The sequence below is a fragment of the Gossypium hirsutum genome, chromosome D07, assembly GCF_007990345.1.
Source record: "Gossypium hirsutum isolate 1008001.06 chromosome D07, Gossypium_hirsutum_v2.1, whole genome shotgun sequence".
Classification (NCBI taxonomy): Eukaryota; Viridiplantae; Streptophyta; class Magnoliopsida; order Malvales; family Malvaceae; genus Gossypium; species Gossypium hirsutum.
This window is the reverse complement of record NC_053443.1, coordinates 3,143,759-3,165,120: the sequence shown is the minus strand read 5'-3', so window position 1 is coordinate 3,165,120 and position 21,362 is coordinate 3,143,759. Positions and strand designations below refer to the sequence as shown.

At 33.6% G+C, this 21,362-nt stretch overlaps 1 protein-coding gene and 2 pseudogenes across 1 annotated transcript; all 3 read left to right on the top strand.

The window, feature by feature from the left end:
* The first annotated feature begins 57 nt into the window (after nucleotides 1-57).
* On the top strand, nucleotides 58-433 carry LOC107955973 (cold shock domain-containing protein 4-like; annotated as a pseudogene).
* Nucleotides 434-8,937: 8,504 nt separating this feature from the next.
* On the top strand, nucleotides 8,938-10,317 carry LOC107953812 (class V chitinase). Its single transcript, XM_016889222.2, has 2 exons — nucleotides 8,938-10,052; nucleotides 10,174-10,317. The coding sequence occupies exons 1-2, from the start codon at nucleotides 8,969-8,971 to the stop codon at nucleotides 10,194-10,196; spliced, it is 1,107 nt and encodes a 368-aa protein (XP_016744711.2). The 5' UTR covers nucleotides 8,938-8,968; the 3' UTR covers nucleotides 10,197-10,317.
* Nucleotides 10,318-12,792: 2,475 nt separating this feature from the next.
* On the top strand, nucleotides 12,793-20,296 carry LOC107955976 (class V chitinase-like; annotated as a pseudogene).
* Nucleotides 20,297-21,362: the final 1,066 nt, after the last annotated feature.

Below are 21,362 nucleotides of genomic sequence, written 5' to 3'. Positions count from 1 at the left end.
TCCCTTCTCCATTTCATTTAACGTAGTTTTTCTATGCTTTCCATTTGTTAAAACACCCGTTCCGAGGGTTTTCGTTGTTGATGGTGAAGAGGTTGAGTATGTTGTCGAGTCTTCTGAAGGTCGCCCCAAAGCTGTTGAGGTTATTGGCCCCAACGAAAACCTTGTTCGTGGCTCCTCTAGATCCGAGCGCAGTGACGTTGGTGGTGGTGGAGGTTATGGCGGTGGTTATGGTGGAAGGGGAAGGAGAGGTGGTTATGGTGGAGGTGGCGGTGGATGTTATAAGTGTGGTGAGGGGGGCCATTTAGCACGGGATTGTGGACAAGGTGGCGGTGGTGGTGGAGGCAAATATGGTGGCAGTGGCGGTAGCGGTGCTTGTTACAAATGTGGAGGCTCTATGCATTTCGTTAGGGAGTGTCTTGATAGTGGTCGCTAATTTTGATGAGGGGTTTAATTGAGTCATTCACATTTCTCCGATCCATCCTTTTTTCCTTTTCCACTACTGTTTCTGTTAGTTTCGTTATTATCGTATGGTTTGCTTTTTATGTTTTCTTTTTTTAGTTTATGTAGAATGATTTCTCTTAGTCAGTTTGCTTTAATTTTGAAGTTGGCAAAAGGCTATAATAGGTGCTTTCGTAGTAGTCTTATAGTGAGTGTGTACATTAGTATTGATGGAAAAACAACAATGAAGAAGAAAATAATGTTAAAACTCACTGTCATCAAGTGTTTATATAGATATCATATAAATAAAAAGAAAAAAAATTAAATTATTCAAAAAAAATAAAACTGTAGGGACTAGTTTTAACAAATGGAAAACATATAAAAACTACATTAAGAGAAATAGAGAAGGGAGGAAAACAGAAGGAGAAGCAGAAGAGAACGGAAAATAAAGAAAAAAAAAGAAAGTTAAAAAAATAAAAGGAAAAAATTAAATTGCTCAAAACGAAAAAAATATAGGGATCAATTGTATAATTTAACCTAAAATTTTCATTTGAAATGATGATTTAACGTGCCACGTCAGCTTACTGTTACATCGTTAATGGAAATTAACAGCTTAGTGGCTAAAATGTTACAACACGATAACATAAATGACTAAAATGTAATATTTCAAACATAAGTGACTAAAATGTAATCTAAGACAAACAAAAGTAACTATTTTAGTAATCTGTCCTAAGTTTTTTAGGTTTAAATTTGCTACACCAGAGGTTATACTTTTAATATTTTCGGTCTTTTCCCTAATTTTACCATTAATGTTATTTAAGTGATAACTTTTTAATTACTTTTTAAAAGTACGCAAAAAATTATTGAAAAGGTATACAAGATTATTAAATTAATTGTAAAAACTATAAATTAAAAAACAGTAAAAAAATATAAAAGTATTAAAAAATTATTAAAAAGTTATGACTCATACCTGCGAAAGATGGGGGGTTATTTTTTATATGAAGGGATCAATTCTGCGTGGTGCTTAGGTTTTGTAATGGATGTATCGAAAGAACGTGAAAAAGAAGGATTAGAGTAGATCTAGTAATATCAATGTAGGTATTGTAAAGAAGTGAACGAAGTGCATTAAGGTAGAGAGTAAAATTAGAGTAGATTTGGTAACATTGAATGTAGTGACAGATGATGATCGATAAGGTGGATACAAAGAAATGTGATTGGATAAGGCTAAATAAATAAAACAAGTTGAGAGAGTTTTATTGACAGTTTTGAGAGTTAAAATGCCATAGTATCAAAAGCCACTTCACTAATTGTGAAGCACACCTATTTATAGTGTCTCAAGAATGGAGTTACAAAGTTGATAATTAATGGGATTACCTTTTAGTTACAATGACATTAAGTTAGAAGGGAATGGTGATAGTAAATAGTGAAGAAGAATTTACTATATTACTAGTATATATAGAGAGAGGGGGAGGAAAGAGAGATGAATGAACATCAGTCTTACAAATTTTTCTTCCTAAACTGTAGTTAGAAGAAGAGAAAGAAGCTTGGATTTCCACCTTTGCTATTAATCAAGATACACTAGTTTTACACTTGAAATTTTTATGAATTTCTAGTCTAGAAAACATGATTTAGTTAGCCCAAGTCTTAGTTTTTGAACTTTCAAAGTTAAACCAAATTGTGATTAAAAGAGTTATAAGCCTATTTTTCGAGTTTATATTTTTATTTAAATTCTCTTATTTTTCGAACAGGTCTAACTAAAAAGCAAGTGATGGCAAATTAGTCTTTAATGATTGAAGCTCATGTAATGTGTACCAAGTTAAGCTTTCTACTTAATTTTTTAGGGATCATAAATTTGGATATTTATATATATTTCATTTTTAATTAAATATGGATATTTGACCTATTCTTTGTAAATTTAAATATTATGAGTTCAATATCGATTGAGCGTTAATTAGTTAGAATTGTTGTTATTATAACAACAAGAATAATTTGAGTTTGAGCCCATTTAAGTGTGTTTTTCATTCAGTTTAAAGATTTGAGGTATGAGTAGTGAGAAAAATGATATTATAGATTCGAATAATATTAGATTTGAATGTTCTATATACTATTTGTAATGGAAATGGATATTAACCCTTGGATTTTCATTATTCTAATCCTCTATACTTTTGGAAATATTAAGATATTGAATATCTAGATTTGTTATCAACTTTATTTTTAATTTTTTTTATTTCAAAAACTATTTTATAGTATCTCAATGTGGAAATTCAATAGAAAATTTAATTAATTCATATTCGAAATTTGATAATAATACTCACAAATAATAAATAAATTCACATTTTAAAGCAAATTTATAAATTGGAAATAAGATACTACAAATATTTGACACCTTATCAACCTTATACGTACTAAATTGGAGAATTGAAATTATGTATGCAATACAAAGAGAAGTTTTCTTAATTTACATTTAAACAAGGTTTTCTTCACATTCCTATATAATATTGGAAATAAAAGGTGTGGAGAGATGTATCTAATAAATGAACAAAAGTTGAATCTGATCAAACATTCAATGCAAGAAAATAAATTTGGGTTCCCATTTCCATATTTTAACACTGCAAAACCTTGAAGAAAAGAAGGAGTTGAGTGCTAATTTGGCCAAGTTTTGATTACCCAATACCCACAGACCACAAGCATTTTTATTCTCAATGATTTTAAAGGCCCTGAAATCATTCACCAGAGCCACAAATCAATATTTTTATTCTTTAACTAAAAACAGTTGTAATCTTTAATGAGTTTTTATTTATTATTTTCACAATTAACCAAAGGAAAAGAAACACATCAACAACACATATGGCCAAATCTAGGTGCACTAAAGTCGCAAAGATTAGTTCTAAAAAATCGTTACGATCTGCAACGAAAGAAGGCAACTGTTTAAAAGGTGTTTAGTAAAGCACAAAAGAGTCCCACATATTTATGTATTACTATGATTAAGATTTGTTGATATGGTATTCATAAGGGAGGAGACATGAACGAGAATATGGTGCTATTATGGAAAGTCGGTTCATATTATAAGGTGGAGAGCTGAAGGTGATAAGTAAACAAGGAGGTTGAGGATGTAAGGGAACAGTATGAAGACTAGAATATTGGAGGGTCAATCCCTTCTTTATCGAGCTCTGAAGTATTTATAAGAGAGGTCCCATGTTTGGTAGTGATAATGTGATGATCTTGCTATCAAACTATAATTGTGGGATGCATGAGAAGGATGTCTGTAATGGGACACATTCTATCATTTCTTTTGAGTTGTGGTACAAAATTGATAGCTTAAAGAATCACATTCTCAAAAGGGTGAATGTCGTGAAGGACAAGTGGATGAGAAAGAACCACATTCTCAACAGAAGGGTGAATGTCGTGAAGGACAAATGGACGAGAACCTTTCGGAAGAATGGGTGGCTAGCTTGCGAGAATGGTTGATCTTTTCTGGGAAAATAGGAGGTTGTTTGGAATCAGACCTTTTGGATTATTGATCCTTTGGTGACTAGCCGGTTGGTAGAGAATGAAGGAACTATATTGAGTAGCTTGCTGTGCTATCACGTTCCACAATATAAACTTTGGTTTAATGCACATTTAACAACAGAATTCAACTTTCTTCCCTATAAGCCCACGTTCAATTATAAAATTAAACAACAAAAATATCATCCTTTTGATCATCAACACCAGCATTCTATTTAAGAATTTTTATAAAGCTCTTCGGTCATACCAACTTCAACAGGCCCAGGCTGAGAGGGGAAATACCTATCTTTAGATGCACTTACAATGGTAGGAATATTTGTTGTAGGGATTTCGACTGAACTAGGAGGACAACCGATATTTAAGGATGCTGGATTCTTAGACTTCTCCACTGAACTTCCTTCAGGATTTAAGTTACAACTGCGTCGTCTGTAACGCCTGGAATGCGATGATATTAGGGATACAGATTCATTATCCTTATCAATATAAGGAGTGTTATTTTGATTACCAATTAATACAAGCTAGAGAAGGCGTGTTATGTTACAGGATCTCTGCAATCTTAAGGGCAGGAACCAAGACATGAATCTTTCCATGCTAAAACACCAGCCAAACCCTTCTACATATTATATTTTGCACAAGGACATTTATATATTAGTTCTCACCCTTCTACATATGGTCACCATTTTCACGCTACTACCAGTTTTTAGGCATTGGAAGGAGCCAAACCCTGACAAGTTACCTGGATCACCATCGCTGAACACCCAATCATTTCCACAAATGTTATTCAACTCAAGGCCAAGACCTGCATAGACAAAAATGTTCATCATTAGAGAGAAAGAGTCCCTGCAGCCAGATCTTCTCTTTTTACTCAACTTTAGATAATGGACCACCATTTTTCCCAACAATTACATTGAGATCTACACAACAACCTGTTTAATCCAAGCGATCCTCAACTTTTCATGCTAGACATCTACCACTAAGAAAAGAGATAATAGAAAAAAATTACTAAAGCATGCATTGAGGTCGGCGAAACTTACCATTTTCTAGCTGAAGTTGAACTCGGTCCTTTCTCCAAAGATGAGGTGGACGAGAAATTATTAGCTAGATGTTATAAACATGCACAAAAACCGAAACATCCATATCTAAAACCATCTGACATTTCATTCTTGCTTAATCTAATACATAACCAATCAACCATTATTATATTATTATTACTTAAAAAGATTTAACATCTAAATTTACCAATATATTTTTGTTACATAATAATTTTTGTAATTGAAGTTGTTGAGTTATAAATTTCATAACCAATCTTATTATAACTAAAATATTTTCACACAAATAAGTTAAAGTCATTGTTAAAAATGCATTATATTTGAAAATAAAAAAAAATTGTTGCAATATATATAATTAAAAACGACTTTTTAATTTGTAAATGTATTGTGCATACTTTAGACAATGGAGGTAAACGTAACAACCTCGCAACAACTTTTTATTGTTACAATAAAATTTTAACAACAATACATTATTCAATAAAATATCATTTTTCTTGTAGTGAAACTATCAAGTATTATTAGAAACTTCAATTAAGTTTGATTCGATAAATATAGAAGTATAGAAATATTTTTTTTAAAACTAAGCTTTGCGTTTTTGAAAATCCTATCTTACTTTCTTACCAAAGTGACACTTATTTATTATCTATTGAATCCGAAAACAAGGGAGAAGATAAAATTTGTGTAAGATACACCACACTCCCACAACTGAGTCAATGGTACCATTAGTGAATATCATTAAATCATTCTGGGTATTGTCTTTCTAAGTAGTGGATTGAATTGAGACTAAAATTGTGGTGAATTTTGATAATATATATCAAGTTTAGAGCTGAATAAAAACCTATTAAATTTTAGATCTGAGTCGAGTTTGAGTCTTGTTTCCATTACATTGCTATCTCTAAATGGGCCTGACAAAGCCCAATTAAAAGCCAACTGATGAAATTTGCTTGGAAAAGTCAATGATCAAGTTAGGAAGCCTTTTAGACGTCTTATTCACGTTACTAGTTACTTATTTTAAAGGAATTCATTTGGGTGAATTACCAAAATAGTCACTTTTGTTTCCTTCAAATTATATTTTAGTCACTTATGTTATTGTGTTGTAACATTTTAGATGCTAAGTGTTAATTGTTGTTAGTAGTGTAACAGTAAGCTGGTGTGGTACGTTAAATCATCATTTCAAACAAAAAATTTAGGTTAAATTATACACTTGGTCCCTATATTTTTTTTATTTTTAACAATTTAATTTTTTTTTCTTTTACGTTAAAAGAGATGAAGAATGAAGGAAAATAGAGGGGGAAGCAGAAGAGAACCAAAAATAAAAGGAGATAAAGTTAAAAGAACATAAAAGGAAAAAATTTTCTCAAAACGAAAAATATGGCGACAAATAGTATAAACTAACCTAAAATTTTGATTTGAAATGATGATTTAACATGCCACGTCAACTTACTGTTACGCTATTTACGACAATTAATAGATCAGTGACTAAAACATAATATTTCAAATAAAAGTGATTATTTTGGTAGTTTACCCAATTGATTTGGGTAGTTGAAAATATTAATTGGTTAACAATTACTTGTATACTTGAGTAATTTCTTGAAATATTATTATTTAATTAAAATCCAAATAGGATTATAGATATCAGATAAGTGTTTGAAGTTCTGCTTCAATATATATACATAGTAAATTCATAAAATAGTATTTACTTCTAATTTTAAACCGATTTGACTTTTGGGATTATAGATATGGATTATTGTGTAGGATTTGATTTTTCTTTTATTCCTAAAAGTGACACATTGATATGGAATACAGTCCTTTAAAAATGAAATCCAATCCATACTTTGACCAATTAACTCAATAGTTGTAATTTTGTAAGGTTAATATTATGTCAAAGTCAACATTTGGTAAATAAATTTAATTTAATTTAAAAATATCAATTTTTAAATGATGATATTAGGTATATATTGTTTTAGGTTAAATTATGGATATGGTCTTTTTACTATATTTAAATTTAGGATTTAGTATCTGTAGTTTAAGTTGATATAGTTTGGTTCTTGTGTATAATATCATTAGATAGTCGGAATAATCGACACCCTTTAATTATACCGGTTAAAATGTTGAGACAAATTTTTTCTTAAAAATAAATACTTATTTTAACTTATCATGTCAAAATGCTATGTGTATATATTGTACTAGAAAAATGTTTTTAAGATAAATTTATATTAACTTTTTGGATTAATAATAATATTATAAAAGTAAATCACCGAATTATAGTAAAATTAAAATATAAAATTGAGAGATGAACCATTATTTTATAATTGTTAAAAAAAATAAAGGAGAGGTGGGACGTGTTATTAAGAGTAGGGGTGAGCAAAATCTGATTCGATTTGAAAAATACGATAAAAAATTCAAATTTTGAATTAAATAGTTCGAGTTATTTGAGTTAATCAAGTTATTCGGATCAACTCGAATGAAAAATTAAGTTTTTCGGTTTAACTCGAATATGAATTACACAATTTGAGTTATCCAAAAATCCAAATAAGAAAAGATAAAACTATGTCGTTTTGATAAATGTTTACTTTTTTAAAAGTTAAAATTCAAAATAATAATTAAGTTAAAAGGCAAAACTACGTCGTTTTGATAAATGTTTACCCATTAAGTTAAAAGGCAAAATCATTATATTGTTCATGTAGTTAAATAATCTTGTACTTCGTCTACTAGTTAAATAATCGGTCCATCTAAACGTAACATTAAGTATAAATAATAGGATTCGTTAACTTGACTCGAAATTTTTTGACTCGTTTAGATTTGAAAAAAATTCAAATTGAGTTCGGTTGCTAAAATAGGATTTGTCAACTCGACTGACTCAAAAATTTTTGACTCATTTCGACTTGGCTCGATCGAATACTCACCCCTAATTAAGAGATATTTTTTAGGTACTTAACAACATTTCTTTTATATATATAGTATAGATTTTAATTTTTTAATAAATTAAATTATGAAATATAATTTAAAATCAAGTTAAATAAATATAATTTAAATATGTTATCTTATTATAAATTTTATTCTTTTATTTTATAAAAATTGAGAAGTTAGTTCCATATTTTTTTAATCAAAAGGAAAGAACACAGTATAACATAAAACTATCAACTAGCTTCAAATAATGACCTAGAAAACTAGCCATCACAATGTCATGCACCGTCCAACAAGGTTCCTCAAAAACCCTCCATACAACAGCCATTCTCATAGCCAAATTTGCCATACCGTCCGCTATTCAGTTCTTCTGCCTCAAGACATAAAATTCACTCAAAAGTCCTTTATCCGCCGCAAATATTCCTTCACTCTTTTCCCTAGCAAACTTTGATCTAGGGTTGAACCATTCAAGAAATTAACTGTCTCCATGCAATCCATTCAAAGATAACATTTCTAACACTTTTCTCCCATGCTAGCTTAAGACCCTCATAGGCCCCATAAAAATTGAGAAATTAGTCCAATAACTAATAGATACGTATATTTAAATTACAAAATTTTATTAATATATTGCATAAAATTATTGAATTGCTGAATTTTAACATTATTACCTAAATTAATTTTTCAATTTTCAATAAACACATGAACTAAATTTTGATAAATTAAAGTAGAATAACTATTTTTTCAATTAAACTCATATTTTGAATCAGACGTCATTATAGATTTACTTAGAATATAAAATATAAATTCCTCTATGAATTAGTGTTTTTACACCCAGAATATCCAGTTAAGTAGACGGTAACAGATATAGCCAAATAAACCATATTGATCTTCACAAGTTATCGCAATAAGACGCAACCATGTAAGTCTAGGCATTGAAGTAATCCAAGAAGATTTCCAGGTTTGGCATTTGTTTAATCATAATAAATTCATTCTATGGCTCTATCTATATATAGGTGGCGCTCCAAGCTATTTATTATACCATTCAAAGCTCCATTTGGAACTCAACAATGGCTGCAAAACTCCTTAGCTTCTTGTTTTTCAGTTTCCATTTTCTTGTTTTTCAGCTTCACTTCTCCGCCGGTCAGGATGTTGTTAGGGCTGCTTATTGGTCGGCAGGCAGTGAATTTCCCGTTTCCGATATAGACTCCACGCTTTTCACTCACCTTTTCTGCGCATTTGCTGATCTTGATTCTCAAACCAACCAAGTCACGGTTTCCTCGGCAAACCAGGCCCGATTCTCCACCTTCACTGAGACTGTCCAACTGAAAAATCCTTACATTAAAACACTCCTTTCAATCGGTGGGGGAAGTTCATCGGCATCAGATTTCGCTTCCATGGCTAGCCAAGCTAATACCCGGAAATCATTCATCGATTCCTCCATAAATATAGCTAGATCTTACGGCTTCCATGGCCTTGACCTTGATTGGGAGTACCCATCAACACCTACTGAAATGAACAACTTGGGTTTACTTCTAAACGAATGGAGAGTTGCTTTGGTTAATGAAGCCGCCAATACTGGCAACTCAAGATTACTTTTGTCGGCAGCATTTTTCCGCAACTCGGATTATTATACTCTGGATTATCCAATCCAGGCAATACAGAATAGCCTGGACTGGATCAACGTAATGGCTTATGATTTTTACGGCCCTGGATGGTCAACTGTAACCGGACCTCCTGCAGCGTTATACAATCCCGGAACTCAAGTTAGTGGTGATTATGGGATCACTTCATGGATACAATCAGGTATTCCATCGAATAAATTAGTTCTCGGCTTCCCTTTTTACGGCTATGCATGGCAGCTTGTGGATGCAAATAACCATGGGTTTTTTGCACCGACTAGTGGACCGGCTATAACGCCAAATGGAGACTTGGGTTACGGTCAGATCAAGGATTTTATTTCGGCCAACAGCGCCAGGGAGGTATACAATGAGACGGTGGTTTCGAATTATTGCTACGCTGGGACGACCTGGATTGGTTTTGATGATACAGAAAGCATTACAGCCAAGGTTTCTTATTGTAAACAAAAAGGGTTGCTTGGTTACTTCGCATGGCATGTTGGCGCTGATGATGGTTGGACTCTTTCTCGAGCAGGTCAGTGTATGGTTTAATACCCATATATTCTCAATCTGAATGGTCTAAACCATTCTTTTTAGCCATAGCATTTGTTTGATTAACTTATAACATTTTAATGGGTTTCTTTTTCATGTGGCAGCATCGGAAACTTGGGGATCGTAGATGCCAATTGCGAGTAACTAAGATATTTATACAGTTATACTATTACAAGTCACGAAATAATATGATCCTTGTCAATAAGAATGATGGTGACTTATTTAATAAATATAGTTGACAAGCTTAATCTCCTTTTTATGATTTTCATTTTCCTTCTCTATTAGTAATTTGTACCAAAAAGAATAAATGTATAATATTATTTATTTTAATATTTAATTAATAAAAAATAGAAAAGTCTAAACCAGGAAACGACAATTAGTGAATACCTCAACTCAACCCACAAAGGCCTAACTCCCCTAAGAGACTACTCTCCCAACTCTTTGATAGGGATCAACCCTCATCAAACTCGGATCTTCTTTTGAAAAGAGTTTCCATCAAATTTGACAAATCATTCCGTAATTCGCGGGTATATTCAAAGGTTTCCGATCAATTATCTAGAAATTCTTCAATGTTTTCTCAACTCTTTAAATTAAGGTAGTTGGTATCGAATCAGTGAATGTACAGTTTTTCTATTAGTACTGGTTCATGTTAGTAACTGCATGTTTTTATATATTGACAATAATAGGGTAATCTATTTTAATTTTATTGATAGACCTCAAGAGTATACATAATATTTACACAGAAGTAGTCACATAGGAATAAGAAAGATATATAATATATTCCTAAATATATGCCTAAAAGATATACAATAATACACAATATATTTAAAAATATCAAATAATGAGAGTAACTAAATCTCTATGTAAAATACTCCTTAAAAATAAAACTTTTGTTTAAGTGGTAAAGAAAAAAAATATTGGTGGCATGGTTTCAAATATCACCCTATGTAAATTTTAACATACAAAATCAAAATAAAATACTCATCAATTATATAAAATATTCTTGAATAAGTTTCACTAAACAATCTATCATTAAGCAAACTCAAAATAAATAAATAAAATAAACCTTGTGACTTTTTTTAAAAAAAAATTGTTGAAAATTTAAAAAAAAATTTATGAAAAAATGGAATTTCTAGGTATTCCACTTAAATAAAATCAAAACAAATAATATGTGAATTATAATTCATATATATATATTATAACATAGAAGAAATGGGATATCAATATCCTCATTTCATATAAAGAAAATAAATTTTCATGGAGTAAAAGAACGAAATTTGATGAGTGCTATATGTTGTATACTTTGACCAATTAATAATGTATGAATAATTTTCTAGTGTTGGGTATTTTTGGGAAAAATACCAAAAAAATCCCTATTTTTTTAAAAATTTATCGAAATGGGCCCGGTATTTTATTATTTACCGGAATGGGCCATTTTCCCCAAAATTGCGTCTACGTCAGTGCGATGTCAGGGGACGTGTCAGCAAATTGCGTCCATGTCAGCGCGCTTTGCTTACGTGGACACAAATCGCGCCTACGAGGACGCGATTTTCCGACACATCAGCAAAACGCGCTGACGTCCACGCGATTTGCTGACACGTCCCCTGACATCGCGCTGACGTGGACGCGATTTGGGGAAAATGGCCCATTCCGGTAAATAATAAAATACCGGGCCTATTTCGGTAAATTTTAAAAAAATAGGGCTTTTATGTGTAATTTGCCCATTCTTTTGGTATTTTGCCCCTAATAATACATATTAATGTATTACTGTAATATGTAGCTCAAATTATGTATTGTAGTTAATATTCATAATATTGTAGCTCAAATTGTCAATCCATCTATACTATTGTACTAATAATATATATTAATGTAATATTGAAGAGTTAATTGATTAAAAAAATAAATGCAACAAGTACAAAAAAGATTCAAAATTATTACCAACAAGATTTAAACCAAGGTACTAAGGGAAAATAGCAAGCATCTTAACCAACTAAGCTAAATTAATTAATTGACATATTATAAAATACTGTTATTATCTTAATTATATTACTTATGTTCTAATGATTTATCGGACCTATTCCATACACGTGTCAAATCAGAAAAAATAATACAACAATTCTGTAAAAAAAAATCCGGTGTTTACTTCAAATAATAAGGAAAATAATGATTTGAATGTTTCAAAATTCAATTTTAAACCGAAAAAATCAAAATTTAGAGGTAAAAAATTATCTTTTTCGAAAAAAAATGTGGCAAACCACCTTCAGCAGTTTGTCAGCGCGTAGATCTCGAAAAGTTATTCGAAATAAAAAAAATCGTCTCAATCGGACAACCGAGCCAAAAGTTATGGCCTTTCAAAGTTTTCCAAGCTAAAAAACATAAACTGTTCATGAATTATTGCTTTCACGTCAGCAAATCGTGCTTTCGTGGACGCGATTTGTTGCCACGTAAGTAATCGCATTGACGTGGACGCGATTTGATGGCACATCCCCTGACATCGCGCTGACGTGGATGCGATTTCGGGGAAAATGACTCATTCCGGTAAATAATAAAATACCGGGCCTATTTCGGTAATTTTAAAAAAATAGGGCTTTTATGTGTAATTTGCCCGATATTTTTTACCGGCTACGCAAGTTGGTCAGTGCCATGTATTAGGCGCTTCTTCAATCAGTGTTGGTCATTGCTATATTTATTATACCATTCAAAGCTGCATTTGGAACTCAACAATGGCTGCAAAGCTTCTTAGCTTCTTGCTTTTCTGTTCGCACTTTCTGCTTCAGCTTCACTTCTCCGCCGGTCAGAATGTTGTTAGAGCTGCCTATTGGTCTGCAGACAGTGGATTTCCAGTTCCCGACATAGATTCCACACTTTTCACTCATCTTTTTTGTGCATTTGCTGATATTGATTCTCAAACCAACCAAGTCACCGTTTCCTCGGCAAGCCAGGCCCGATTCTCCACCTTCACTGAGACTGTCCAACTGAAAAATCCTTCCATTAAAACACTCCTTTCAATCGGTGGGGGGAGTTCATCGGCATCAGATTTCGCTTCCATGGCTAGCCAAGCTAATGCCCGGAAATCATTCATTGATTCCTCCATAAAGCTAGCTAGATCTAATAGCTTTCATGGCCTTGACCTTGATTGGGAAAACTTATCAACGCTTCCTCAAAAGACCAACTTGGGTTTACTTCTCCAAGAATGGCGAGCAGCTGTGGATAAAGAATCCGCCAGTACTGGCAACTCAAAATTACTTCTCTCAGCAGCACTACCTTTCCGCAACTCGGATTATCCAATCCAGGCTATACAAAATAGCCTGGACTGGATCAATGTGATGGCTTATGATTTTAACGCCCTGGAAGGTCGACTGTAACCGGACCTCCTGCAGCATGTTAGAAATCAAACCCACTCCAAGCATAATCTAGAAGCATGAGACGTGGAGCAATTTTGTGCCATGCAAAGTGCTGAAATTTTAGCCATACAAAGTGCTCCATTATTGAGATGTTTTGTGGCTAGAAATTAAGTGGATTAATAGCCACATTTGTTGTCACTTTATCAGCCTATAAATAGAGGCTTGAACTTGTGTTGTAATGAAGAAAAATGAGAAAAAAAAATAAGAGAAGCAACGTGAGTGAGAGTGAGAAGGTTAGCAAACCTTGAGTGAGTTAAAATCTAGCAGCAGCTAGACTATCTAGTCATTGAGAAAATATTTGTAATCTTCGTATTGTAATATATTGAGTGTGTAATAAAAAGTAAATTTTCGGCCCATCACGTTTCCAACAAGTGGCATCAGAGCTACGGTTCGGAGCTTGGTTCGGAGTTCGGTTCGTGTCCGGTTCGTGTCCAGTTCGGAGTACCTTTGGTGTTCATGTAACAAGACGATATGGGCGACGTAATTCAGCTACAAGTTCCACAATTGACGAAGACAAATTATGGAAATTGGAGCATTCGAATGAAGGCTTTGCTCGGTTCGCAAGATTGTTGGGAGATCGTTGAAAAAGGATACATCGAGCCCGGAGATGCCGCTACAGAAGCAGCTTTATCAAATGACGCTAAGAAGGCGTTACGAGAAGCACGAAAGAAGGATCAAAAGGCCTTGAATAGTATCTTTCAAGGTATGGATGAATCAACCTTCGAGAAAATATCAGATGTGAAGAACGCGAAGAATGCATGGGAGATTTTGCAAAAATCATTTCAAGGTGTAGAAAAAGCTAAAAAGGTACGCCTTCAGTCACTTAGAGCTGAATTTGAAATGTTAAAAATGAAGAGCTCCGAGAATATCGATGACTATGCCAATCGTGTAAAATCGGTGGTAAATGAAATGAAACGAAATGGAGAAACTCTTGACGAGGTAAGAGTGATGGAGAAAATTCTACGGTCACTCACACGCAAATTCGAGTACGTAGTCGTTGCCATCGAAGAATCAAAAGATTTGTCAAAGATGTCGCTCGAAGAACTTGTGGGTTCTCTGCAAGCCCATGAGCAAAAGATGAAGCTAAATGAAGATAGTGAAAATCTTGATTAAGCCTTGCATAGCAAGTTGTCCGTCGACGACGGAGAAACAAGTAATAACTTTAACCAAGGAAGAGGAAATCGCAGAGGATACCGTGGAGGCTACCGTGGTGGAAACAGAGGAGGAAGAGGATCACGAGGACGTGGAAATCAATCATATGGGAGATATCAAGAAAATAAAGATTATCAAACATCCAACCGTGGACGTGGATCTAGAGGTCGTGGCCGAGGCAGATTTCAAGAAAATAAATCTCAGGTACAATGCTACAACTGTAACAAGTATGGACATTTCAGTTACGACTGCAGATCAACACACAAAGTGGATGAAAGAAACCATGTAGCAGTCGCAGCAGAAGGCAACGAAAAAGTGGAATCAAGTGTCTTTCTCACTTACGGAGAAAATGAAGATCGCAAGAGAAGTGTGTGGTATCTCGACAACGGTGCAAGCAACCACATGTGTGGAAGAAAGGAGCTGTTCACAGAATTAGATGAAATAGTTCATGGACAAATAACTTTTGGAGACAACTCACATGCAGAAATCAAAGGAAAGGGCAAGGTTGTTATAACACAAAGGAATGGAGAGAAGAAGTACATCTCAGACGTTTACTACGTACCAGCTTTGAAGAGCAACCTGATCAGTCTTGGTCAACTCCTAGAAAAAGGATATGAAGTTCATATGAAAGACCGCTCACTCGCCATCAGGAACAAAAGTGGAGAATTAGTTGTTCGAGTTGATATGACGCGAAATCGTCTTTTCACCCTCGACATCGAGTCTGGAGAAATAAAATGCATGAAGACGGATCTGAAGAATGAATCATGGTTGTGGCACTTAAGGTACGGACATCTCGGATTTTCTGGCTTGAAGCTGTTGTCGAAGACAAATATGGTGAATGGATTACCAAGTATTAATCATCCAGATCAACTGTGTGAAGCCTGTGTCAAAGGAAAGCAGCATAGGCAGAAATTTGAAGTAGGAAAATCTCGAAGAGCTAGAAGACCATTGGAAATTGTACACACCGACATATCTGGTCCGTACGACATTGAATCACTCGGTGGAAACAGGTACTACCTAACTTTTATTGATGATTATAGCAGAAAATGTTGGGTTTATTTTCTCAAAGCAAAATCGGAAGCCCTAGAAAAATTCAAGGAGTTCAAAGCAATGGTGGAAAAACAGAGTGGTCGTTATTTGAAGATACTCAGATCCGATAGAGGAGGCGAGTATACTGCAAAGCTTTATGAAAGTTTCTGCAAGGATCATGGAATCATTCATCAGTTAACAGCCAGACGCACTCCACAACAAAACAGAGTTGCAGAAAGGAAGAATCGGACAATTCTGAATATGGCAAGAAGCATGATAAAAGGTAAACACCTTCCGAGAACTTTCTGGGCTGAAGCCGTTGAATGCGCAGTTTATCTGTTGAATCAATGTCCAACAAAAAGTGTAAGACACAAGACACCAGAAGAAGCATGGAGCGGTCACAAGCCAAGAGTTGGACACCTCAAAATTTTTGGATGCATTGCATATGCACACGTTCCTGAGCAACAGAGGAAAAAGCTTGACGATAGAGGAGAGAAGTGTATCTTTATAGGCTATGACAAAAGAAGTAAGGCCTACAGACTTTATAATCCTCTTACTAAGAAATTGATTATCTCAAGAGATGTCGAGTTCGATGAAGCGGATTACTGGAGATGGAGTGAAGAAGAAAAGAAAGTGGAAGGATTATTTTTCAACGAAGACGACAATGATGTCATCAACCAAGAAGAACAAGGCGATGATCAAAGTCCTAGTACAACAGCCCCTTCGTCACCAACCATCAGCAGCGGAAGCAGCAGCTCAGATGAAGCACCCACAAGAACACGGAGTCTCAACGACATCTACAATTCTACGGAACTTGTAGAGACGCAGTTCGATTATTCACTATTCTGTCTAATGACAGAATGTGATCCAGTGACATACGAAGAAGCAATTGAAGACAATAAATGGAAGAAGGCCATGGACGAGGAGATTGCTGCAATAAGAAGGAATGACACGTGGGAGCTAACAAGTCTACCAGAAGGACATAGCCCGATTGGTGTCAAGTGGGTGTACAAGACGAAGACCAACAAAGAAGGAAAAGTAGAGAAATACAAGGCAAGACTAGTCGCCAAAGGCTACAAGCAAAGACAAGGAGTGGACTATGATGAAATATTTGCTCCAGTCGCAAGAATAGACACAATTAGGCTTCTCATAGCGGTCGCAGCATAATACAAATGGAAAATCTATCAGATGGACGTCAAGTCTGCATTCCTGAATGGCTACTTGGAGGAGGAAGTCTACATAGAACAACCACCTGGATATAGCATACAAGGAAAGGAGGACAAAGTCTACCGATTGAAGAAAGCTTTGTATGGATTGAAGCAAGCCCCAAGAGCATGGAACACAAGGATCGACGAGTACTTCCGAAGAAATGGATTCATCAAAAGCCCGCACGAGCACACCCTGTACACAAAGAAGAATGGATATGGAGATATCATGATCGTATGCCTATATGTGGATGACATGATCTTCACCGGAAACAATCCAGGTATGTCTGATGATTTCAAGAAAGCTATGACTAAAGAATTTGAAATGACAGATATCGGTGAGATGTCATACTTTCTTGGAGTCGAGGTGAAACAAATGCAAGATGGAATTTTTGTCTCTCAAAAGAAGTATGCGGAGCAGATTTTGAACAAGTTCAAAATGAAGGATTGCAACCCAGTAGTCACGCCAGCTGATCCAGGGATGAAGCTAAGTGTTGATTCGACAAGGGAGTCGATAAATCCGACGTTGTTTAAAAGTCTCGTTGGAAGTTTAAGGTATTTGACAATCACACGACCAGATATTACATATGCAGTAGGATTGGTGAGCAGATTCATGGAGATGCCGAAGCAAGACCACTTAATTGCCGCAAAAAGAATTTTGAGATATATCAAAGGTACGATGAACCATGGTTTATTCTATACCCACTCACAAGATTCAAAATTAGTTGGCTACTCAGATAGCGATTATGGGGGAGACTTGGATGATCGGAAAAGCACTTCCGGATATGCATTCCACATCAGTTCCGCAGTTTTTTCATGGTCGTCAAAGAAGCAACAAACAATTGCTCTCTCAACATGTGAAGCAGAGTATATGGCCGCAGTAACTTGTACATGCCAAGCAATGTGGTTGAAGAATATTTTGGGAGAAATAGGTGTTTCAAATGAAGGTCCAATTACCATCTACGTTGACAACAAATCCGCTATATCACTTGCCAAGAATCCGGTGTCGCACAGACGAAGCAAGCACATCGATACGAAGTATCATTTTATCCGAGAGCAAGTGAAAAACAAAAACGTGGAGTTGGTCCATTGCAGGACAGAAGATCAACTGGCAGATATTTTCACAAAGCCGTTGAAAGTGGAGACATTCAACAAATTCAAAGAGAAGCTCGGTATGAAAGTTGGGTTTGAGGGGGAGTGTTAGAAATCAAACCCACTCCAAGCATAATCTAGAAGCATGAGACGTGGAGCAATTTTGTGCCATGCAAAGTGCTGAAATTTTAGCCATACAAAGTGCTCCATTATTGAGATGTTTTGTGGCTGGAAATTAAGTGGATTAATAGCCACATTTGTTGTCACTTTATCAGCCTATAGATAGAGGCTTGAACTTGTGTTGTAATGAAGAAAAATGAGAAAAAAAAAAGAAATAAGAGAAGCAACGTGAGTGAGAGTGAGAAGGTTAGCAAACCTTGAGTGAGTTAAAATCTAGCAGCAGCTAGACTATCTAGTCATTGAGAAAATATTTGTAATCTTCGTATTGTAATATATTGAGTGTGTAATAAAAAGTAAATTTTCGGCCCATCACGTTTCCAACACAGCATTATATAATCCTGGAACTCAATTGAGTGGGGATTATGGGATCAGATCATGGACACAATCAGGGTCAGGGATTCCGTCCAATAAATTAGTTCTTGGGCTTCCCTTTCACGGCTATGCCTGGCGGCTTGTGGATGCAAATAATCATGGGTTTTCTGCACCGGCTAGTGGACCGGCTGTATCGCCAAAGGGAGAATTGGGTTACGGTCAGATCAAGAATTTTATTTCCGCTAACAGAGCCACGAAAGTTTACGACGCGGCGGTTGGTTCGAATTATTGTTACGCTGGGACGACATGGATTGGTTATGATGATACGGAAAGCATTAGAGCTAAGGTTTCTTACGTTAAACAAAATGGGTTGCTTGGTTACTTCGCATGGCACGTTGGCGCAGACGATGAGGGTCGGACTCTCTCGAGAGCAGGTCAGTCAATGATGTCATACCTATACTTTCTCAATCCCCATACTCTAAATAATTCTTTCTCTAATAGTGCGTTCTCTTCGTTTTGTATTGCCATTACACCCAATATTTTATGTTCATGTGGTGAAGGTTTTAACCGAAATCGTCACATATAATTTATTATTTTTATTTTTTTTAATTTTAATTAATAGTTATGTGTTATCATATGATTATTTTTCTAATTTGGTTCCTATATTTTTTTATCTAAATTTACTAAAAATTACGTTGACAATAAATTTAGATAAATTACTGTCCAAATTATACAAAAGAATAATAGTAATAAATTATCCAAGTTCATATTAGACGTAATTTCTTAAATAATTATTAAAAATGTTATTTATTTTTAGAATTTTTAAAATTTTTCTAAAATTATTTGTTGACATGGAAAAAATTTCCTTCATATTAAACTTATATGGTATGTCATATGTCACTATTTTGTTATATTGTTAATTAGTCATATTAGTAAAAAAATGACGGTCAAATTTGGTCAACGTTAATCAAGAGCTTAATTGATTAATTTTTCAATTACAAAATTTGAATTGGGTACAAATTTTTCATGAGCACTTAATTGATTTTTTATTATCTTTTTGCAAAGGGCATTTTTTACCATAAATTTTGATTTTTTAAAAATAAATTTCATAAAATTTTTATAATATTTTTTATATTTCTATAGTTTTTTTTTAATTTTGTAAAAGATTTTAGATTTTCAAATACTTTTAAATAGTCTTTTTTTTAATGACATGGCACTCTTTCATAACCTCCTAATGGTGTAAAAAAAGAAGATAAAAGTAAAATTTAGTCTTTGAATTTGACAGTTTTTATCAATTTAGTCCTTAATTTTTTTTCATTCATATTAATACTAGAACTTGGCAATTTTTTTCAATTTGGTTCCTAAAGTTGGATTTCATTAAGGTGTGATAAGTGGCACACTATGATTGTGCCATATCATCACTTGAAAATTTAAAAAAATTATATAGAATCTAAAAAATAAAAAAATATAAATATAAATAAAATCTTAAAGTTTTATAAAAAATCTTAAGTGAATATGTGGCACAATAACAAAGTGCCACATCATCATACTTTAACAGAATCCAAGTTCAAGGACCAAATTAAGAAAAGTTGTCAAATTACAAGACTAACAAGAACAAAAAAAGTTCAAGGACTCAGGACTAAATATTGCTTTAAAGGATTAAACCACTTAACGGAACCCAAGTTTGAGGACTAATATGAACAAAAAAAAGTTCAAGGACCAATTTAAAAAAATTACCAAATTTAAAGACTAAATATTGTTTTATTCCTAAAATTAAGAAATTTTACTACCAATATATCAAATAACTAACTTTTATTTGATTTATGTTTGTTTCAACAGCAACGGGATCTTGAGGATTGTAAATGACAACTGCCTGAAGTAACGAAGACACTGAATAAGAATGACCGCCAAATTTTTAGAAAGTTTTAGCTTGAAACTAGTTACTGACTGAATATACGTATAATGAAACTAGCTTATGTTACACGTACTTCTTGAATGGTATATATGCAATATTATTTACTTTAAATGTACAAATGGTCACTAAATTAAAAATTATGTTTTTTTTCATCTATCAAAAATTACATTACGATCACCAGCTTTACTATTTTAGTTTCATGATTAAGTTATGTTGAACAATTGTAGAAGAAGGAAGGAAGGATAAGAGCAAAGTGGGAGAAAAATGTCTACTTGTTTCATTAATCAAGCTTTAAAATCTAAAAGAACGAATGAACTATCTTTTCTACAAGAGGTGTAAGCTAGAAATTTCATCTAATTCTTTCACTTCGAACCCACACCCACAACAGCACAACAGCAACCAAAGCACAAATAGGAATCATTCTTTCTTTTTGCTCTTCATTGTTTTCACTTTTCTTAACAACTCAAGGTGAACAACACTTTCACGAAGTGTCATAAGTGGATCATACTAGCTAAAAAGCAAAATGAATTATAAAACTCATACCCATAGCTTTTGCAAGAAATATCTTCTACTCGGGTTGTCACTTGATCAAGTAATTCTTAAATCACTTGTATTTCTACGATAGCATATACGAATGATATTAGGTAATTCCATTTTTGCTTTTTTTTCTTCTTTTCTTTCTTCCTTGTTTTAAAGCTTCTAAGGTTGAAATTGAAAGTGTTAGGTTAGGGTTTTTATTTTACATTAAAAGACCTAAAAGGAATAAAAATAAAGTTAATGTTCGTAGAAAATTAGGTAAATAAGTGTAATATAGGTAGCAAATAAGTGACCAACTTAACTTGCCACTTCGGTATGACGTTATCCCTTTAATGGCAATAAATGGATAGGTGATCAAAATATATAGTGTAATCATATAAATTTAACTTTAATTTAGTGACCATTTGTGTAGTTTACCATTTATTTTAATATATAATTCATTATTAAATATTCTTCTATATTTTACA

Excerpts from the sequence above, each read along its gene's own strand:
- LOC107953812 (XM_016889222.2), top strand. The coding sequence starts at position 8,969 with ATGGCTGCAAAACTCCTTAGCTTCTTGTTTTTCAGTTTCCATTTTCTT. Across the intron at positions 10,053-10,173 it reads TTGGACTCTTTCTCGAGCAG|CATCGGAAACTTGGGGATCG; the intron begins GTCAGTGTATGG and ends TTCATGTGGCAG.